The 22,809-nt window shown below is 47.6% G+C and overlaps 3 protein-coding genes across 3 annotated transcripts; 1 reads left to right on the top strand and 2 right to left on the bottom strand.

Moving 5' to 3' along the window:
- Positions 1 to 1,928: 1,928 nt before the first annotated feature.
- On the bottom strand, positions 1,929 to 3,854 carry LOC123427557 (acyl-acyl carrier protein thioesterase TE3, chloroplastic-like). Its single transcript, XM_045111635.1, has 5 exons — positions 3,640 to 3,854; positions 3,166 to 3,266; positions 2,806 to 2,915; positions 2,550 to 2,645; positions 1,929 to 2,261 (listed from the first exon to the last, which is right to left on the bottom strand). Exons 1-5 carry the CDS (start codon positions 3,837 to 3,839, stop codon positions 2,142 to 2,144), a joined length of 627 nt encoding a protein of 208 aa, XP_044967570.1. The 5' UTR covers positions 3,840 to 3,854; the 3' UTR covers positions 1,929 to 2,141.
- Positions 3,855 to 4,065: 211 nt separating this feature from the next.
- LOC123428692 lies at positions 4,066 to 10,979 on the top strand. Its single transcript, XM_045112875.1, has 8 exons — positions 4,066 to 4,145; positions 4,243 to 4,437; positions 4,534 to 4,680; positions 4,778 to 5,381; positions 6,206 to 6,513; positions 7,045 to 7,273; positions 8,042 to 8,346; positions 10,721 to 10,979. The coding sequence occupies exons 1-8, from the start codon at positions 4,066 to 4,068 to the stop codon at positions 10,794 to 10,796; spliced, it is 1,944 nt and encodes a 647-aa protein (XP_044968810.1). The 3' UTR covers positions 10,797 to 10,979.
- Positions 10,828 to 13,145, bottom strand: LOC123427555 (probable pectinesterase 68). Its single transcript, XM_045111634.1, has 5 exons — positions 12,695 to 13,145; positions 12,395 to 12,584; positions 11,667 to 11,873; positions 11,334 to 11,572; positions 10,828 to 11,254 (listed from the first exon to the last, which is right to left on the bottom strand). Exons 1-5 carry the CDS (start codon positions 12,961 to 12,963, stop codon positions 11,101 to 11,103), a joined length of 1,059 nt encoding a protein of 352 aa, XP_044967569.1. The 5' UTR covers positions 12,964 to 13,145; the 3' UTR covers positions 10,828 to 11,100.
- Between the last annotated feature and the right edge of the window lie 9,664 nt (positions 13,146 to 22,809).

The raw sequence follows: 22,809 nt of genomic DNA, 5'->3' as shown, positions 1-22,809 counted from the left end.
CGGATCTGCTCGATCCCTCTGCCAGCCTCTGAATCAGTCGGCTGGAGGGAATCGGCTATTTTGACAGTTGCAGCCAAGTTGAGGAGGGGTGTGCGGAACAGCTCCACGTTGCTCCGCCGAGTGTGCCGACTAGCGGAACGGCGAGGTGGACGACGTGCGCCGGACGCTTCGCCGATCTCGTGCTCGTTCCGGCCAGCCTGACGGGGATCTTCATGGGAGTTGGCCATGTGTACTTCTGCTGCGGGTCCGCGACCCGCATACTCGGAAGGGAACTCAGTCGGAACCGAGTCCGAGTGCTGGGACGGCGGGGCAACCACAACGGACTCAAGAACCGCCACTTGTGAAGATGCGTTCTGGCGCGCCTGGGCGTGTTGCACCCAACGCTGGAGCCGCGGACGGCGGGACCGCTTGACGCGGCGCGTGACGGCGGTGTAGGTCGACACGGGGGCCGACCGCTGGAGAAGAAGAATGTCGCGGGCGCCGGCACGGAAGTGCGTAGCCCCGCGACGGGGAAGCTCCTCGATGTCGAGAGGTGCATCCCGAAGCCACACCGAGTCGTCGACGATGAAGGAGAGAGCGCCGAAGAAGATCTGGTGACCCATGCTCGAATCTTCACCAGACGACATGACGAAAAGAAGTAGTCGCAAACTCGCCGGAAGTCGCTTAGACGTCTGCCCCACGGTGGGCGCCAACTGTCGTGGGTATAAGCCTGACAGTAGATGTGTAGGGTACGAATGAGATGGGCAGAGTCCTAGCTACGGCAAGGTTGTATGAGTTCAGGCCCCTCTGCGGTGGAGGTAACAGCCCTACGTCTGAGTGCTCTCGGAGCTTGTTGTCGAGTGTAATATGGAATACAATGATTTGCTAACCCTTCTACCAGTGGGGGAAGACGGCTTATATAGAGTGCACTGCCCTCCACAACGGTTCCGGTACGGGGGTGGAGTAGTGGGGATTGAATGCGTACGTTACAGGTAACGTATGCTCTAAATGCTAATAAATGCACCCGGAAACGTACGTCCGTTTCCCTCCAGAGAGGTTACGATGTACCGAGTGTAGCCAGTCGGTTAGCTTGGTATCCTCCGAATGCTAGTCTCCGACTGGATGATTGAGGACCTGTTACCGACTGGATGATGGGGACTCCTTAATTCAGTCGGGGCAGACTTAGGGCCCTGTCCTTTGTGTGGGGTAGTCCTTGGGTAGGACCGGTATGGCAGGCCTATGACCCTACCCTAGGACTATGACCCCATCAGCCACATCTTAGTCGTTACATGGGGTATGTGGCACAAAGAGTCTCTACAACGAGTACTTCAAACCTGACCTGATATTCCAGGATCTTTTTGGTGTCGCTTCCGGATGAGTAGTCATTTCTACTTGTGCATAGTGGATGTTGTGAAGAAATATGATCTCTACTTCACGATGAGGAAGGATTGTTGCGGACAACTTTCGCTCTCGTTTGCAGAAATGCACAACTTTCGAATGAGCAGTCATTTATACTTGTGCATAGTGGATGTTGTGAAGAAATATGATCTCTACTTCACAATGAGGAAGGATCGTTCCGGATAACTTTTGCTCTCATTTGCAGAAATGCATAGATGCTTTACTTTTGCTCTCATTCGCAGAAATGCATAGATGCTTTGAGGATGGTTGCATATGGCAAAGCCACATGTGTTGTTGATGAGTAAGCCTGTATGGGGGAAGAATACATGCACTGAGGTCATGGACAAATTTGCCTACAGAGTGATGAAGGTGTTTGGAGTGTGACACCTTTCGTGAATGCACCCTAAGGCACATGTGGCATCGTCGCCTTGTGCATTCTTGGATCGTCATGTCTTGGTCTCAGGTGGCTAATGTTGTTCGATTACACTAACGATGAACCTCTTGCAATAGGCTGCAATGTAGGCAATTGAATAGAATTCAGGTTTTGAAAATTTCAAACAAACATAGGTTATACATATTTACTCCAGTACCACTCAACAACTTTTGGACATAGTATTACTATTATGGATTACAAATGTCTACAAGTTCAATACTATTTCTAAATAGCAGTTACATGGATACAACATGAAATTGAACATGGCTCTTCGTCACATGGCCGCTATCAGAATCGTCCCACAAGATTGTGTTGCGATCACCGTAGTAGCTTAACCACTGTTGTCGACCGACGAAAAGAGCTGTAGCCTGGACAGAAACTCTGGAGACACACGGGTAGGGCGATAGTCCTTGTTGAGACAAACAGCTGTTGCCTTTGCTTCCGCAATCAACTGACAGGAGAAATAAGATATGCAAAGTCCGGATATATCAATCTTGAAATAACTTTTATCATGATATATGAATATTTTGCTGCATGGAATGGTGGCACAGAAATGCATAGGAACAATTTATACGTGAAACAGAATACAAATTGCACAAGTTGTACATATTTGACACCATGGCCTCCAGAATGCTACTGAATGTCGTTGCCGCCTTATTTCGACTGCAAACATGCTTTAAACACTCATTGTATCTTATTGTTCTGCTCTGAATTCATAATAACTCTTTGGTACGCATACCTCGTGGTTAGGCAGCTTCTCAATGCAGTGCTCGAATATCATCCTTATACCTTTGATGCTTGCAAGCCTCACCTTGACGACAAATTTATCACCACTCTGACAGCACAAGAAAATACAAAATGGAATTCAGATCTGAAGATAATCCATGACAGTATATGTTGAAGTCTGAACTAGTAATGTTACTGGTTTCACAGTACTGCAACAAGTATCTTAACTTCTTTTATTTTTTGCTCAACATAGGAAAGGAGGGCATTACTCTCAAAGGCGCGAAGTACTTGAGGTGCATCTCAGAGAGGGCCAGTGACTCACCGCTGCGAGCTACTGCATCTGCACTTATTCCTACGCTCTCAAGCAGCTCATGACGACCTACTCAATTTGAAAGCATAGGACCCAATGAGAGATGTCGATATGCTATATAAACTACAACCATGCTTTGTACTGATGGTATGGAATGTTATCTAATGAGATAAGAATTTATATACGTTTCATTCTAGAATAATTTATACATACGTTTCATTCTTGAATGAGTACGAGTTCTTAAGACGGCATCTGAATCATGTTCACTGACCAAGTGTGCAACAATGAGAGATTCAGCTGGAATTTGGTCTGAGCTCACCATGTTGGCAGTAGCTAGCATAGATAGCATTGTTGACAACTCCGTACTGGTCGAGTTCATAGTCGCGCACCTTCATCTCAACTTCGAAAAACTTATCCACTCTGAAAAATCAGAAGGACTAGAGAGAATGTGACACGCTCACATCCATGTGCATTCCAAACTTAACTGAATGAACAGAGCATAGTTTTCAGTATATCATGCAAAGATACCAAAAACGTGTGGTTCACTGGTAAAATCACTGATACCTCCTTCCTGCTTTCAACAAACCACCGATGTCTGAAGCTACTTGACAGACATAGTTCGCAGCTATAGATAACAAATGTGGAAGCACCGTGCACAGCATCAATTAGTGAAGACATGGATATGCAAGCGCATGTACCACAGGATCAGCAGAATTGGCCAAATCCCCTTTCCAGCGGGCGATGACTACGATGCTCGCTGACACGAAATTCGACAGGCAGGCTTAGGACGAACCTCAGACCGGCGTCGATGCTGGCTGGCTGGGCGGAGACGGCGAGGGGGCGGCATAAGCCTCGGGTGGCTGCGGAGGCGAGCGCCGTCCGGCGGAGCGGTGCGGGGCGACCCGCCGGCCAGCCGCCCCTTCCCGCTCCGGCGCGGATCGGCGGGAGCGGCGAGCAGGCGTTGGGGACGAGGCGCCAAATCTGGCCGTACATCGTGGAGGAGTCTGGTGAGTGGACCCGGTGCGGCGCGGACGGGGACGGGTACTTGGCTTGGCCGCCCACCCGACTCGTATTAATTCCGCCCAGCCGTCAATTCTCCCCCCATCGGTCCCGTCCCCGCCCTCTCTTCCCGCCGCGAAAACCGAACGCGACATCCCAAATCCCCAAACCCCACAACCGCCCCGCCCCACCCCGCCCCCCTCGAGCCATCGCCGCCTCCATGGCCTCGACCGCCCCCGCCGGCGACGACAAGCCCCCGGAGACCGCCCCGGGCAGCCCCATCGGCCCCGATCCCCACAGGTCGGGTCCCATCCACCCGCGTTATTACTTATTCCCCCTCAAACATCTCGGGTTCCCATACGAATCTGCGTAGCCCTAACGCCGGGTTCCTCCGCAGGGATGTCGAGCCCCCGGCGCCGGTGACGTCGTCGGGCGATGGCGGTACGTCGGTGACGGGGACGACGGAGGATTTCTACCCGCTGCCGCTGTGGGCCTTGGCAGAGCGGGCGTGCCCCTCGTGCGAGCGCAAGAGGATGATCCGCGAGAAGTGGGAGGCGAAGCGCGGCCTCGAACCCCTGGCATGTCCCCGAAGGTCGGAACCTCTCTAGTCTATCCACCTCTGAACCCTCGAGTTCCGCGCCCTGGGCGAGTTCCTCGCGATCCTGACTCTAGCTAGTTCCCTCTGCAGTGACGACGACGGGGTGCCATCGTCGCCGTCAGCGCCGGCGCAGGGGCCCGGGACGGAGCTTCAGGACCCGCAGGCGCCCTCGGCAACATGGTGGTGCGACCCGTGCGAGCAACACAAGAAGTCGCTGCGCGACTGGCGTCTCCGAAGGTCGGAATCTATCTATCTACCATTCTACCCACCTCCAGATCTCTCGAGTCCGCCACGAATTCCCGTAGGCCTCGCCTCACGCTAGCTCTCTCTGCAGGGAGGGCAAGCTCGCCCCACCTCCGCCCCCGCCGCCGCCGCCGCCGCCGCCCCGGCCATCCGAGGCGCCGTTTTACTTTGGGATACCAGGGCTTGGTGACGCCAAGTCGATAATAGCGCTGGGGCGGACGCTGCAGGAGCAGGCGCGGCGCGGGAAGAAGCGGCCTCTCTCGGTAGCGGAAGAGCGGGGGTACCGCGAGTGCGACGTGGGCAAGAGGGTGGTGCGCCAGAAGCTGGACGTGCCGCCCCGGGACACGGTCGGCTTTGGCGCCGCGACGAGAGTACGCGATGCGCTGACGAAGATGATGCCTGATAAGCGGAGGGGCGCGCGCCGCGTGGACTACTCCAAGTTGACGCCGCTCGTGGGGTCGCGGGAGCCCAGCTCCATTGCTGCGGCTGGAGAGGACGGTTTGCACGACGAGGCGTTTCAAATCATCGGGCTCCATGAGGGCAGCTCCGCCCAGAGGTTTGCCCTACAGGTCTCAAGGGAGTTCATGCGGCTGCTGGACCCACAGGCGAGTTCTAGCGCCCCAGCTGGAGGCGATCTGGACGGGAGGCTGGACGAGGAGGCGATCGACAATTTGCTGAATGAGGAGGGCATGGAGGTATGTTGTTTTCTTGCGTGTGCTTCATGGCGATATGAAATATGCTGGGAAAGAGTTTTGATGATGTGCAGCTTTGTCCCACCGATCAGCTCTTTCTCGGGAGCCAGATTATATATTTTGTATATAATGCACTGTGGTGAAATTCAACTTCTGAACTCGACTCAGTCATTTTCATGGAAATGTGTTTGTGATATATTGAGAAGAACTTCCTTGCCATGTTCTTGCATATGACGAATTCATGATGTCCTTGTTAGATTCTAGATCACTTTGCTAACGACGGCCGTAAGAATAGTTCTCTGTACTGTTTTTAAGGGAAATTCTCTACTGTTTTAATAGTGGAATATTTCTCTAAATTTACATTCGCAGGATGTAAAAGATGTCTTGTGATTCTGTGTAGAGGGACTGCCACTTATCTGGCAGCAGTATAATTGACCTGGCATCTCAACCAGATAGTTCGCTTTTGGCATTTCATTTGCTGCAACTAATTTTTCTCTTTCTAAACTGAAATGCAAACCCACTTTTGCAAGATAATGAACACCATGGCCTTTGCATCTATGTAATTACTTTTGCTTATCTATCCATTGGTATGTTTCGTTTTCTACAATAACTGTGTGGATCAAAACAATGAGCAAAGGAAAAACTTTCTTTACCCCACCCTCCATGGAAGCAGTGTTTCTGTGCTCAGTTTTTACTTTGCCTCATATTGTGGATTTCTGTCATCATTTTATTTATTTTGTTTGTCAGGTCCTATTTTTTTTCTGAACTAGCCTCTGAGTAAATAAACACCCCAGACGGGGCAGTGACGTATCCTGCTATCTTTTCAGGACATTGTCAAAACATCGATACCAAAAGCTTATTCCAAGGAGATTTTTTATGACTTAATAATGGAGTGTATTAGACAATACCGAAAGTGGCTGTCAGATAACGCAGACAAGTTAGATAAGGAAAAAAATGAGCAGTACCTGCTGCAGCTTGTACCCATGGCAGACCTTACTTTGGTTTATGATAAGGAGCCTGAGAATTTGTCCAAGATAATCAAACTGATGTACAAGGTCGGAGAATATGGCCCACCACCCAGTGGTGTCATTCATGCTATATCTCCTCATCTTTATCAGAGTACCATGGACCAACTGTAAGTCCTTAAACTATGGCTTAATGCTAGGATTGATAGCTTCTGTGTTTAATTTAGTTTTTTTGTTGTTGCAATTGTTAACTTGAATTTAATTGAATAATTATGTTCTGTGGGAAAAAGGATGCTCCATCAAATAGGAATGTCTTTCTTTGGTAGTAATGGAATTAATATTTCTGGAACTTGTATGATCCATCATCCACCCCAAACTTACCCTTTTGGTACTCGGTTGTAACTATCTAATTCTGGACAACACCCCCACAATCTTACTTTTTGGAATGAAGGCATTTCGCCTGGATCTATATATAAGGCCTTGTAGATAAGAAGCCCAAATACAATCTTACCTGCAAGCATTCTTTACTCTTTTTTCTATATATACAACTAGGATGCTTGCTAGTTTAAGCTTTCAACTGTATTTATTGCATGTGCATTTATGTGGAATTCCAAAACTCAAAACTTGATTTTACTAAGTGTTGATCTGTCGTTAGCATTTTCTGTTCTTTTGATTTTATTGATTTATATAATTCTGGTCAGCGCCGCTGCTGGAGCAGTAGACATTTTGCACGGTAAGTTGCCGCAAGTCATCAAAGTACAGACAGAGGTGCTCCATGAGGGCTGCTCTGGCCAGAGGTTGGTTGGACAGGTGGAGTTTGTGCGGCTGCTGGACTCAGAGGTGGGTTCTGGCACCACAGCTGGAGGCGATCTGGACCAGGGGCTGGTTGAGGACGTGATAGACAATTTGCTGAATATGGAGGGCATGCAGGTATGTTGTTTCCTTGTGTATTTGCTGATAGACAATTCTAGAGAAGTTGGCTAACTGTCGGCTACACAAATAATTCTCCACCATTTTAAGAAGGAATATTTCTCTAAATTTACATTTCTAGGTTTAAAAGGGTGTCTTCTGGTTCTGTACAGCGGGACTGCTACTTATCTGGGAGCAGCATAATTGACTTGGCATTCGCATCTCAACTAGATAGTTCCCTTCTTTTGGCACTTCATGTGCTGAAATGATTGAGTTTTTTTTTCCAAACTGAAACGTAAACCCACTTTTGCAAGATAAAGGACACCATAGCCTTTTATTTCTAACTTTCTAAGATGAACAGAGCTTAACTGAGATATATCTATATAATAAATGGTTAATGCACCCCCTCCCTCAATAATTACTTTTTCCTATCTATCCATTGCTATGTTTCCTTTTGTGCAATAACTGTGGATCAAAAGTTCAAAACACACTTATGAGCACAGGGAAAACTTTCTTTACCCCACCCCTCATGTAAGTAGTAGTTCTGTGTTTAATTTTTACTCTGCCTCATGTTGTGAATTTCTAGCATCATTTTATTTTACTTATGTATCAAGTACTGTACTACTCCCTCTGTCCCAAAATAACTGTCTCAACTTTGTACTAGCTCTAGTACAAAATTGTACTAAGCTTAAGACACTTATTTTGGGACGGAGGGAGTATTTTTTAGGAACTAGCATCTGTAAATAAACACTCCAGACAGGGCAATGACATATCCTTCAAAATTTGTAGGACATTGTCAAGACATGGATGCCAAAAGTTTGTTCCAAGGAGATTCTTTATGAGCTCTTTATGGAGTATGTTGGGCAATACCCAAAGTGGCTGGAAGATAATAAGGACAAGTTAGATACGGAAAACTATGACCAGTGCGTGAAGCAGTTTGAGTCCATGGTGAACCTTACTACCGTTTATGATAACGAGCCTGAGAATTTCTCCAAGATAATGAAACTCATGTACAAGATCGGAGAATATGGCCCACCTCCCAGTGGTTTCATTCATGCTGCATCTCGTGTTTATGAGAGTACGATGGAGAAAGTGTAAGTCCTTTGCTATTTACTCTCATTGTCATTATATGCGACTTTGTTGATTGATTCTAAGTTTCTAACTATGGCTTAATGCGAGGAGGGATATCCTCTGTATTTAATTCAGATTTTATTTTTGTAATTGTTAACTTGAATTTGGTTGAACAATGTTTCTGTAGGGAAAAAAGATGTTCCCATTGAATATCAATGTCTTTCAGGGTAGTATTGGAAATGATATTTCTGGAACTCGTATGATCCACACAAACTTACCCTCTCTGTAGTAATAACTAATAACTGTATAATGTTGGTCAGCAGCCTCCAATCTTACTTTTTGGAATGAAGCTTTTCATCTGGATCTATAAATAAGGCCTTGTAGATAAAAAACCCAACTACAAACAATCTTACTTGCAACATATTTTATTAATTTTCTTAACTAAGTTGCTTGCTATTTTATGTTTTCAACTGTATTTATTGTATATGCTGTTATGTGGAATTCTAAAACTCAAAACTTGGTTCTACTAGTGTTCCTTTTTATTGTTAGCATTTTCTGTTCTTGTGAGTTTATTGGAGTACATCCAGCATTTAATTGATGTGGCTTGGTCATAGTCAGGCTCTCTACCAAACTGAGGCTGTTTTTTTCCCTGGAAATATTTGGCTGTACCAGTTTTTTGTGCGACCTAAAACCCTCACACCATCCTTTTTATCGTATTATAGCGATACCCTGTAGTTGACATCGATTGGCACACTTATTATTGTCAATCAAATTTAAGATATTAGGGTCCACCGATTTGAGTGTATATATACTCCCTTTGTACCTCTAGTTCTCCCCAACTATAATTATTTAGGAACAGAGGAAGTATTTTATAAGAATATCTGCCATATGTCTCTTCTGACAACCCATTTGGTATCCCAACATCTTTTGGAACCACATTTTTATTTCGACTTTAGGATGTACTCCCTCTGTTCCCAAATATAAGTCTTTTTAGAGGTTCCACTAAAAGACTAAATACGGATGTATATAGACATATTTTAGAGAATAGATTCACTCTTCTGCTCCGTATGTAGTCCCCTAGTGAAATTTCTAAAAAAACTTATACTCCCTCCGTCCCAAAATTTTTGTCTTAAATTTGTTTAGATACGAATGTATCTAGTCACATTTTAGCATTTAGATACATTCATTTGTAGACAAACCTAAGACAAGAATTTTAGGACGGAGGGAGTATTTAGGAACGGAGGGAGTACTAATAATAAGTAGTTGATAGCATCTTTGGGTGTGATTTGGAAAAGAAGAGGAGGAATGACAGACTGCATGGGGGAGCAATCCTGTGTACCAACCTTACTGGAATAAGTAAACAAGTCCCTAACTAGATACCGCAGCACAACAACCTCAAACTAACATTAACATCTGTAGAATACCTATCATAATGCTCTGATGTCTGCTGAGACTTTGGGGGGTGGCCTAACACAACTCAATGTCCATCAAAATCCACTGTAATGTATGCATGGTACTTTAAGGCTGTCTTGTAGGTAAATCATGGCCTTGTTAAATGGTTAGAAAAACGGACATATAGCCTTTTATTGAAGTCTTCGAGACATGTGCAGTGGTAATCACCGCAGTTGGCAGGTAACTGAGTTAACAAAAGAGAAAATTCAATGGCTGTCGTTATTAATAAGTCAACGGCTGCTACCTATTACTCCCTCCGTTCCTAAATATAAGACCTTTTAAAGATTGTACTATTAACTACATACGGATGTACATAGTCATATTTTAGAGTATAGATTCACTCATTTTGCTTCGTATGTAGTCTTCTAGTGAAATCCCTAAAAGGTCTTATATTTTGGAACGGAGGGAGTATATAACTTGACATCCTGAAATACACTGACATGCATGCTTACCGAGAACAGATATAAGATTTTACTTCCTCTGTTCCTAAATATAAATATTTCTAAAGATCTCACTACGGACTACGTACGGATGTATATAGACATACTTTAGAGTGTAGATTTACTCATTTCGCTCCGTATCTAGTATGTAGTCCGTAGTGGAATCTCTCAAGGACTTATATTTAGGAAAGGAGGGAGTAGTTGCAAGGCTAAGTGTTATGTAACTAGATGAAGCATCAATGCTCTAAATGCTCTGTTTGCTCAGTTGAGATGCACTCCCTCTGTAAACTAATATAAGAGTGTTCATAGATAACTAAAATAGTGATCTAAACGTTCTTATATTAGTTTACGGAGGGAGTAGTGCATTACATCTTGGTACCTTATTAACCACATTTTTTTTACAAAGTTTGGCTTTAATCTGTAATGCAATAGGTGTATGCTGTTTGCAAGTTGAGTGCACCTTTTGCAGTAGATTTGACTTCATAGGATCTCCTCTACCTTGCAGGTCTACTGGGATAGTCGAGCTGCTGCAGAATTATGACAAATTGTTCCCTGCGGACGCTAGTCCATCAACCACATGAAGCAGTGTGGACCCGTATACACGTACCGTCCTATGCAAATCATCATATATAGGCACGCGTATAACGAATTCATCCTCGCTGTTTAGTTTTGGAGATTACATGAACAATTTGGTCTGGTACACGGCCAGCTGTGCCTGTAATTTCTAGTAACTAGTAACTACACCGGGAAGTTTAAATCGATGAGCAACTATATACTGTACTAGTTCCTTTATATCTATGCTATTCTTGTAGTATGCTTGTGATGTGCTGGTATGAATGTATATCTTGTCTGCTGAATATGTGGTGCGTGAAACTGCCTGGGAGTTCAGACATCTGGAGTGAGCCAGTGGAATCCGTTGACGAAGCTCTTGCCGAGGAATGGGCGGGCGGTGAAGTAGTCGAGCTCCCGCGCCCATGGCACGCCGTGCACGGCGTCGGCGCCGGGCCCCCAGTTCTTATACATCCCGAAGAACGCCGTCCTGTATTATCATGTAAAAACAGGTTAGTTTTGCTCAATGTACGCATGCTTTGTCTGCAGTAGAGTACTGGTGTAGTTACATGCTCTTGTTGCTGTTGTGGTCCCAGTCGTCCCATCCGCCGGGCGCGATGACGTTGTCGAAGTAGGTGTAGGCGTAGACGATGCGCGAGTACTGCCCCATGGCTCGCCCCGCGTAGAGCATCCCCGTGCCGGTCACCCGGCAGTTGACGAACGCGAAGCCGGTGCGTTCGCAGGGCCCCTGCCGCCCGTGCGCCGCCACTGACCCGAACCGCCGCGCCGTCGAGTGCAGCTCACAGTCCTGCACGTACGTACGTACGTGTTCTCGGCGTCAGCACATATGTAACGTACTGTATGTGTCTGCCAGGCTGCACGGATGCAGTGCCATTACGTACCTTGTAGAGGGACCGGCCGTTGCCGAAGATGAAGTCGATGGAGCCCTCGATGTAGCAGTCGCGGAAGTAGTGCCGGCCGGCGTCGTCGCACAGCGTGTCCTGCGCGCCGTAGAACCCGCACCCGAAGAAGAAGGCCTTGTCGCCGGAGATGCGGAACGCCACCGCCTGCCCCCCTTGCATGCCGGGCATCGGTGCTGGAGCCGTGTTCTGTCAAAGTGAAACCATACATATAGGAAACCCAACGTCAGTCAAGTCGCACATCATGCCAACCTTCCCGAGTCACGAGCAAATTAAGCGGCTTCGTGTTTGCTCGGCCCAGGCGCTCCACTCCAGCCAGCCATCGTCCATCTCGTCTCGCCGTGGCCAGACCCAGACGAGCCCGGGTGATTCGCCTGCCTGCTCCAAGCAAAACTCAAAACACATCATGCATGCATGCGAACGCGATGCACCGCTACGGATTTCAAAACCTCACAGGACGAGCATGGATCGATGCACAGTCAGAGGCAGCAGCGCGCGTTTCGCGAGATGTGTGGCTTGTGACCCTGAAGCTTTTGTCACTTTGTCTGCACCCCCCTGCACGGCGCGCGCTGAGACGGTGCGCACTGATATGATGCACGCAGTGCAGCACAGCACAGGGCCGGGGCGCGTACGTAACAGCATCTGCTTGTGCCTTGTGACTCCTCGTGCCGTCGCGCTCATGGACCACCGGGGGCGAGTGTGTGACTCACCTTGAAGCTGATGTTTTTGGCGGTGAAATAGTTAGAGAGAACGGTTACGGAGGCGGTGTTGTAGGTGCGCAGCTGCTGCCCATCGGGGCCGCGGTCGCTCGCCTTGTCGTGCCACTCCACCACCGTCGCGTCGCGCCCGGCGCCCTCCATCGTGATGTACGGCTTCGACGCCGGCACCACCACCTTCTCTCTGCGCGCGCATGCATGAACTCGTCTAGTCAGGAAGGAGAAAGCCCGGCACTGCACCGTGCACACGCGAAGAAGAAGAACGACGAGAGCTACTCGGAAGCTGGAGCTTACATGTAGGTGCCGGCGTTGATCTGCATGATGACGCGCACGCTGTTGTTCACCGGCACGGAGTCCACGGCCTGCTGGATGGAGAGGAAGTCGCCGGCGCCCGTCGCGTCCACCACGACCCTCCGCACGCCCACCGGCTGCCTGTACTGGTGGTGCCCGCGCCTCGCGCTCTCGCACGTCGTCGCCGCCGCCGTCGCCTGGCTCGTCGACGCCGGCAGGAGGCTCGCCAGCGCCGCCGCCAGCACCAGCGCCGCCAAGAACGGGCGAACCATCTGATTTGATTCAGCGTCCACCTCGTGCGTCTGACAGTGTCTATGTGACAGTGTTCTTGAGTAGTATATCTACGTGCCTAGCTAGCTTGTCACTCTAGCTTTCACTCGCAGTGCCCTCTATCTCTCACAGTGTAGATGGTGGAGTGACCGTGAGAGCAAAGCTAAGCTAGGTAGGCTCTTTCCCACGGCCGAGAGGCTTGAAATATATAGAGGCGAGAGGGGGCTGGGCACGATGCGAGGAGCGAATAATGGAGGAGAGAGTCTGGACTCTGGAGTGCACCAAAGTCCAAATGCTATAGCTTGCATGGAGCGGCCTGTTTTGGAAGTTGCGTTTTGGTCGGACGCCAACGGTCATGCTTCCGCTTGCTAGGTCTCGCCTGCTTAATTTGCATGCTTAAAAAAAAGCTTAGCTTTGCGCAACGCGCATTAGTATGTAAGTAGAGGGAGGTTTTTACAGTCCTGATGAGCGGCCGGCAATCTGACCAGTGACGGATCCAGGAATTAAACTTAGCCGGGATCGAAACATTTAAGGTCTGAATTTTTTAGAACAAATGCAAGTCAACCAGAAGTCATAAAATTCAAATATGAAGAAAGATGCGCTAAGAAATTAACATAACTAATGATTCAGAACAGTACAAGATTCTCAACAACTAGGTATATACCTAGTACGTTGCGGTGGCTAATGAATTGGACTGTACGTTGGTGTGCACCTGTTGGTTGGGCTTGCTAATTTTGCAAAATGCAGCTGACCATTTGTACGAGCTGGATGCTGGGCCGCCGCTTGCTTCGTCCCATGCCGGCCGCGCCCCGGACTGCTTCTTTTGGTTCGCCCATCCGCAGGTGCCTGGTGGAGGTCGGCCGGCAGCTTGCGAGCGAGGCGGAGCTCGGTGGTGTTGCGGCGACGGCTAGGTTAGAGCATCTCCAACCCTTTGGTTTCAAGAGCACCACGGCGAAAGCTTTTTTGACGTTGTGCCGGCGTTATTTTCGTTTTTGGGACGAACGAGTTTTCACACGCGTCCTCGGGTTTCGGTCTCGGCATTAACTTTTTAAAATTCTTCTTTCCGGTTACAAAAAGACGTCATGAGTTCGGCGATCAAAAGGAAAGGATAAAATAGAGATGAAACAGATTAAACGACCGGCTCGGCGTGGTGCAGGTCCTTTGCCGCGGGACTGGTCAGGTTCGTCATCGGTGTAATCGGGCTGTTCGTCATCGGCATAGTCGGGCTCGTTGTTGGCGTGGTTTCTACGCTCAGGCTGGGCGTCGTTTTCGGTGCTACCATCGTGATCGCCGCTGGGGTCGCCGCCGACGCGGGCATATGGCTTAAGATGAGGTCGCACTGCACTATGTACCACGCTTTCACATTCTCGTCCATCGTCGACGTGTCTGCCCGTATCAAGAACTCCAGGCCAGTGATCGGGTCGATGCTAACGGTCTTCCACGCTTCGCAAGGCACTCGTCTTCCTTTGAAGTCTACTTGACGCGTGGTTCGGCTGGCTTGGCGTTTGCCGCCCGCTTTCTCTTCCCTTCCTTCTTCTTCGGCACTGGTTCTGGTTTCATCTCCACCGCCTCTTCCCCCCCTCCTCCTCCTCGGCATTGTCGAGCTCGTCGTCAATGTCACTGGTGGTGTCCATTATTTCATCCTACACGCCGAACTCCGGGAGCGATGCGGCGGCGACGGAGCCGCTCGTGATGATCTCGTCCATGTCGGCGTCGGCGTAGTTAAACTACATCGATGAAGTGGGTGCGAATGGAAGGACAGCACGACGCAGAGACGACGCATGCGAGGCTGCTGACGAGTACGCCGCCGACGACTAATTGTACCGGGTGTTGAGGCCGACGCTGAATGCGGGTGAGGGAGTGCGCCGGTCGTGGCCAAAACTGGTGAGGGAGGAACGTTGCGGCGCGCCATGCGGGAAGGTGGTGTTGGTATTGAAGCGCCATGCGCGTCGCCGTCGAAGTAGCCACGCGAGGGCACATATCAGGGCGGCATCGTTGGCGAGAGGTTGGCCGGCGACACAACGCCCTGGCGACCCCTTCAGGCGGCCTGCGGGTTGCGGCCGGGCGGAGATTCTGTTGGAGTTATGCCCTAGAGGCAATAATAAATATAGTTATTATTATAATTCCTGTATCAAGATAATCGTTTATTATCCATGCTATAATTGTATTGACTGAAGACTCATTTACATGTGTGGATACATAGACAAAACACCGTCCCTAGCAAGCCTCTAGTTGGCTAGCCAGTTGATCAAAGATAGTCAGTGTCTTCTGATTATGAACAAGGTGTTGTTGCTTGATAACTGGATCACGTCATTAGGAGAATCACATGATGGACTAGACCCAAACTAATAGACGTAGCATGTTGATCGTGTCATTTTGTTGCTACTGTTTTCTGCATGTCAAGTATTTATTCCTATGACCATGAGATCATATAACTCACTGACACCGGAGGAATGCTTTGTGTGTATCAAACGTCGCAATGTAACTGGGTGACTATGAAGATGCTCTACAGGTATCTCCGAAGGTGTTAGTTGAGTTAGTATGGATCAAGACTAGGATTTATCACTCCGTGTGACGGAGAGGTATCTCGGGGCCCACTCGGTAATACAACATCACACACAAGCCTTGCAAGCAATGTGACTTAGTGTAAGTTGCGGGATCTTGTATTACGGAACGAGTAAAGAGACTTGCCGATAAACGAGATTGAAATAGGTATGCGGATACTGACGATCGAATCTCGGGCAAGTAACATACCGAAGGACAAAGGGAATGACATGCGGGATTATATGAATCCTTGGCACTGAGGTTCAAACGATAAGATCTTCGTAGAATATGTAGGATCCAATATGGGCATCCAGGTCCCGCTATTGGATATTGACCGAGGAGTCTCTCGGGTCATGTCTACATAGTTCTCGAACCCGCAGGGTCTGCACACTTAAGGTTCGACGTTGTTTTATGCGTATTTGAGTTATATGGTTGGTTACCGAATGTTGTTCGGAGTCCCGGATGAGATCACGGACGTCACGAGGGTTTCCGGAATGGTCCGGAAACGAAGATTGATATATAGGATGACCTCATTTGATTACCGGAAGGTTCTCGGAGTTACCGGGAATGTACCGGGAATGACGAATGGGTTCCGGGAGTTCACCGGGGGGGGGGGGGGGGGGGCAACCCACCCCGGGGAAGCCCACAGGCCTTGAGGGTGGCACACCAGCCCTTAGTGGGCTGGTGGGGCAGCCCAAAAGGGCCCTATGCGCCTAGGAAAGAAAATCAAAGAGAAAGAAAAAAAGGAGGAGGTGGGAAGGGAAGGAAGGACTCCCACCCACCAAACCAAGTCCAACTCGGTTTGGGGGGGGGGGGAGCCTTCCCCCTTGGACTCGGCCGACCCCCTTGGGGCTCCTTGAGCCCCAAGGCAAGGTCCCCTCCCTCCCACCTATATATACAGAGGTTTTACGGCTGATTTGAGACGACTTTTCCACGGCAGCCCGACCACATACCTCCACGGTTTTTCCTCTAGATCGCGTTTCTGCGAAGCTCGGGCGGAGCCCTACTAAGACAAGGTCATCACCAACCTCCGGAGTGCCGTCACGCTGCCGGAGAACTCTTCTACCTCTCCGTCTCTCTTGCTGGATCAAGAAGGCCGAGATCATCGTCGAGCTGTACGTGTGCTGAACGCGGAGGTGCCGTCCGTTCGGTACTAGATCGTGGGACTGATCGCGGGATTGTTTGCGGGGCGGATCGAGGGACGTGAGGACGTTCCACTACATCAACCGCGTTCACTAACGCTTCTGCTGTACGATCTACAAGGGTACGTAGATCACTCATCCCCTCTCGTAGATGGACATCACCATGATAGGTCTTCGTGCGCGTAGGAAATTTTTTGTTTCCCATGCGACGTTCCCCAACAGTGGCATCATGAGCTAGGTTCATGCGTAGATGTCTTCTCGAGTAGAACACAAAAGTTTTTGTGGGCGGTGATGTGCGTTTTGCTGCCCTCCTTAGTCTTTTCTTGATTCCGCGGTATTGTTGGATTGAAGCGGCTTGGACCGACATTACTCGTACGCTTACGAGAGACTGGTTTCATCACTACGAGTAACCCCATTGCTCAAAGATGACTGGCAAGTGTCGGTTTCTCCAACTTTAGTTGAATCGGATTTGATCGAGGAGGTCCTTGGATGAGGTTAAATAGCAACTCATATATCTCCGTTGTGGTGTTTGCGTAAGTAAGATGCGATCCTACTAGATACCCATGGTCACCACGTAAAACATGCAACAACAAAATTAGAGGACGTCTAACTTGTCTTTGCAGGGTATGCTTGTGATGTGATATGGCCAACGATGTGATGTGATATATTGGATGTATGAGATGATCATGTTGTAATAGAAAATATCGACTTGCACGTCGATGGTACGGCAACCGGCAGGAGCCATAGGGTTGTCTTTATACTAACGTTTGTGCTTGCAGATGCGTTTACTATTTTTCTAGGATGTAGCTTTAGTAGTAATAGCATGAGTAGCACGACAACCCCGATGGAAACACGTTGATGGAGATCATGGTGTGGCGCCGGTGACAAGAAGATCGTGCCGGTGCTTTGGTGATGGAGATCAAGAAGCACGTGATGATGGCCATATCATGTCACTTATGAATTGCATGTGATGTTAATCCTTTTATGCACCTTATTTTGCTTAGAACGACGGTAGCATTATGAGGTGATCTCTCACTAAAATTTCAAGACGAAATTGTGTTCTCCCCGACTGTGCACCGTTGCTACAGTTCGTCGTTTCGAGACACCACGTGATGATCAGGTGTGATAGACTCAACGTTCACATACAACGGGTGCAAAACAGTTGCGCACGCGGAACACTCGGGTTAAGCTTGACGAGCCTAGCATGTGCAGACATGGCCTCGGAACACATGAGACTGAAAGGTCGATCATGAATCATATAGATGATATGATTAGCATAGGGATGCTTACCACTGAAACTATACTCAACTCACGTGATGATCGGACTTGAGCTAGTGTAAGTGGATCATGAACCACTCAAATGACTAGAGAGATGTACTTTTTGAGTGGGAGTTTAGCGAATAATTTGATTAAGTTAAACTCTAATTATCTTGAACATAGTCTAAGTCCACTTTGAATATATTTGTGTTGTAGATCATGGCTCACGCGACAGTCACCCTGAATTTTAATACGTTCCTAGAGAAAGCTAAGTTGAAAGATGATGGAAGCAACTTTGTAGACTGGGCTCGTAATCTTAAGCTGATCTTACAAGCTGGGAAGAAGGATTATGTCCTTAATGCTGCGCTAGGAGATGAACCACCCGCTACGGCTGATCAGGATGTTAAGAACGCTTGGTTAGCACGTAAGGAGGACTACTCAGTAGTTCAATGTGCAGTCTTGTATGGCTTAGAACCGGGACTTCAACATCGCTTTGAGCGTCATGGAGCATTTGAGATGTTCCAGGAGTTGAAGTTTATCTTTCAGAAGAACGCCCGGATCGAGAGGTATGAGACCTCCGATAAATTCTATGCTTGCAAGATGGAGGAGAACTCGTCTCTGAGTGAACATGTGCTCAAAATGTGTGGGTACTCAAACCGTCTAGCTGAGCTGGGGATTGAACTCCCGCAAGAGGCTATCACTGACAGAATCCTTCAATCACTGCCGCCAAGCTATAAAGGCTTTGTGTTGAACTACAACATGCAAGGGATGAACAAGTCACCCGGCGAGTTGTTTGCGATGCTGAAAGTCGCAGAGTCTGAACTCCGCAAAGAACATCAAGTGTTGATGGTGAATAAGACCACTAGTTTCAAGAGAAACGACAAAGGCAAGAAGGGTAATTCAAAGAAGAGCGGCAAGCCTGTTGCCAATCCGACGAAGAAACCCAAAGCTGGACCTAAGCCTGAAACGGAGTGTTACTATTGCAAGGGTATGGGTCACTGGAAGCGCAATTGCCCCAAGTATCTGGCAGATAAGAAGGCGGCCAAAGAAAAATCAGGTATATTTGATATACATGTTATTGATGTGTACTTAACCGGCTCTCGTAGTAGTGCCTGGGTATTCGATACCGGTTATGTTGCTCATATTTGCAACTCGAAACAAGAACTGCGGAATAGACGAAGGCTGGCGAAAGATGAAGTGACGATGCATGTAGGAAATGGTTCCAAGGTTGATGCAATCGCCGTCGGCATAGTTTCACTTCAGTTACCATCAGGATTAGTGATGAACTTAAATCATTGTTATTTAGTGCCTACGTTGAGCATGAACATTATATCTGGATCTTGTTTATTGCGAGACGGTTACTCTTTTAAGTCAGAGAATAATGGCTGTTCTATTTCTATGAGTAACATCTTTTATGGTCATGCACCTAATGTGAGAGGATTGTTCATATTGAATCTTGATAGCGATACGCATATACATAACATTGAGACCAAAAGAGTTAGAGTTAACAATGATAGCGCCATATTTTTGTGGCACTGCCGCTTAGGTCATATTGGTGTAAAGCGCATGAAGAAACTCCATGCTGATGGACTTTTGGAGTCACTTGACTTTGATTCACTTGACACGTGCGAACCATGCCTCATGGGCAAGATGACTAAGACTCTATTCTCCGGAACTATGGAGCGTGCAAGTGACTTGTTGGAAATCATACATACCGATGTGTGTGGTTCGATGAGCGTAGAGGCGCGCGGCAGATATCGTTATTTTCTCACCTTCACTGACGATTTGAGTAGATATGGTTATGTCTACTTGATGAAGCACAAGTCTGAAACATTTGAAAAGTTCAAGCAATTCCAGAGTGAAGTGGAAAATCATCGTAACAAGAAGATCAAGTTCCTACGGTCTGATCGTGGGGGTGAATATCTGAGTTTCGGGTTTGGTGCTCACTTAAGACAATGTGGAATTGTTTCACAGTTAATACCGCCTGGAACACCACAGCGTAATGGTGTGTCTGAACGTCGTAATCGTACTTTATTAGAGATGGTGCGATCTATGATGTCTCTTACTGATTTGCCGTTATCGTTTTGGGGTTATGCATTAGAAACAACTGCATTCACTTTAAATAGGGCACCATCAAAATCCGTTGAGACGACACCATACGAACTGTGGTATGGCAAAAGGCCAAAGTTGTCATTTCTTAAAGTTTGGGGATGTGATGCTTATGTCAAAAAGCTCCAGCCTGAAAAGCTGGAACCCAAAGCAGAAAAGTGCGTCTTCATAGGTTACCCAAAGGAGACAGTTGGGTACACCTTCTATCTCAAATCCGAGGGCAAAGTGTTTGTTGCTAAAAACGGAGCTTTTCTCGAGAAGGAGTTTCTCTCGAGAGAATTGAGTGGGAGGAAGATAGAACTTGACGAGGTTGTCGAACCTCTCATCCCTCTAGATGGTGGCGCAGGGCAAGGGGAAACCTCTGTCGTTGCAACGCCGGTTGAGGAGGAAGTTAATGATGATGATCATGAAACTCCGGTTCAAGTTTCTGTCGAACCATGTAGGTCGACGAGACCACGTGCTGCTCCAGAGTGGTACGGTAATCCCGTCTTATCGATCATGTTGTTGGACAACGATGAACCTGCAAATTATGAAGAAGCAATGGTGGGCCCAGATTCCAACAAATGGCTAGAAGCCATGAAGTCCGAGATAGGATCCATGTATGACAACAAAGTGTGGACTTTGGAGGTACTACCTGAGGGCCGCAAGGCTATTCAGAACAAATGGATTTTTAAGAGGAAGACGGACGTTGACGGCAATGTGACAGTTTATAAAGCTCGACTTGTGGCAAAGGGTTTTTCACAAGTTCAAGGAGTTGACTACGATGAGACTTTCTCACCCGTAGCGATGCTTAAGTCCGTCAGAATCATGTTAGAAATAGCTGCATTTTTCGATTATGAAATCTGGCAGATGGATGTCAAAATGGCGTTCCTTAACGGTTTCCTTAAGGAAGAATTGTATATGATGCAACCCGAAGGTTTTGTCGATCCTAAGAATGCTAAGAAGGTGTGCAAGCTCCAGCGATCCATTTATGGACTGGTGCAAGCATCTCGGAGTTGGAACAAACGCTTTGATGAGGTGATCAAAGCATTTGGGTTTATACAAGTGGTTGGAGAATCTTGTATTTACAAGAAAGTGAGTGGGAGCTCTGTGGCGTTTCTAATATTATATGTGGATGACATATTGCTGATTGGAAACAACGTGGAGTTTTTAGAGAGTATAAAGGATTACTTGAATAAAAGTTTCTCTATGAAGGACCTAGGAGAAGCTTCTTACATTCTAGGCATTAAGATCTATAGGGATAGATCAAAACGCCTGATAGGACTTTCACAAAGCACATACCTTGATAAAGTTTTGAAGAGGTTCAAAATGGAATAGTCCAAGAAAGGGTTCTTGCCAGTTTTACAAGGTACGAGATTGAGTAAGACTCAGTGCCCAGCAACTGATGAAGATAGAGAGCATATGCGCTCCGTCCCCTATGCTTCAGCCATAGGTTCTATCATGTATGCAATGCTGTGCACTAGACCGGATGTTAGCCTGGCCATAAGTATGGCAGGTAGGTTCCAGAGTAATCCAGGAGTGGATCACTGGACAGCGGTCAAGAATATCCTGAAGTACCTGAAAAGGACTAAGGAGATGTTTCTCGTGTATGGAGGTGACGAAGAGCTCGCCGTAAAAGGTTACGTCGATGCAAGCTTTGACACAGATCCGGACGACTCTAAGTCGCAAACCGGATACGTATTTATTCTTAATGGGGGTGTGGTAAGCTGGTGCAGTTCCAAGCAAAGCGTCGTAGCATATTCTACATGTGAAGCGGAGTACATGGCTGCCTCGGAGGCGGCTAAGGAGGGTGTCTGGATGAAGCAGTTCATGACGGATCTTGGAGTGGTGCCAAGCGCACTGAATCCAATAACCTTGTTCTATGACAACACGGGTGCCATTGCCTTAGCAAAGGAACCACGGTTTCACAAGAAGACCAGACACATCAAACGACGCTTCAACCTCATCCGCGACTACGTCGAAGGAGAGGACGTAAATATATGCAAAGTGCACACGGATCTGAATGTAGCAGACCCGCTGACTAAACCTCTTCCACGGCCAAAGCATGATCAACACCAGAACTGTATGGGTGTTAGATTTATTACAATGTAATTCGCATGATGATGTGAGGGCTAGATTATTGACTCTAGTGCAAGTGGGAGACTGTTGGAATTATTCCCTAGAGGCAATAATAAATATAGTTATTATTATAATTCCTGTATCAAGATAATCGTTTATTATCCATGCTACAATTGTATTGAATGAAGACTCATTTACATGTGTGGATACATAGACAAAACACCGTCCCTAGCAAGCCTCTAGTTGGCTAGCCAGTTGATCAAAGATAGTCAGTGTCTTCTGATTATGAACAAGGTGTTGTTGCTTGATAACTGGATCACGTCATTAGGAGAATCACGTGATGGACTAGACCCAAGCTAATAGACGTAGCATGTTGATCGTGTCATTTTGTTGCTACTGTTTTCTGCATGTCAAGTATTTATTCCTATGACCATGAGATCATATAACTCACTGACACCGGAGGAATGCTTTGTGTGTATCAAACGTCGCAATGTAACTGGGTGACTATGAAGATGCTCTACAGGTATCTCCGAAGGTGTTAGTTGAGTTAGTATGTTACTCCGTGTGACAGAGAGGTATCTCGGGGCCCACTCGGTAATACAACATCACACACAAGCCTTGCAAGCAATGTGACTTAGTGTAAGTTGCGGGATCTTGTATTACGGAACGAGTAAAGAGACTTGCCGGTAAACGAGATTGAAATAGGTATGCGGATACTGACGATCGAATCTCGGGCAA

Source organism: Hordeum vulgare, chromosome 2H, assembly GCF_904849725.1.
Source record: "Hordeum vulgare subsp. vulgare chromosome 2H, MorexV3_pseudomolecules_assembly, whole genome shotgun sequence".
NCBI classification, from domain to species: domain Eukaryota; kingdom Viridiplantae; phylum Streptophyta; class Magnoliopsida; order Poales; family Poaceae; genus Hordeum; species Hordeum vulgare.
The sequence above is the reverse complement of the archived record's forward strand: the minus strand, read 5'-3'. Positions and strand labels throughout refer to the sequence as shown.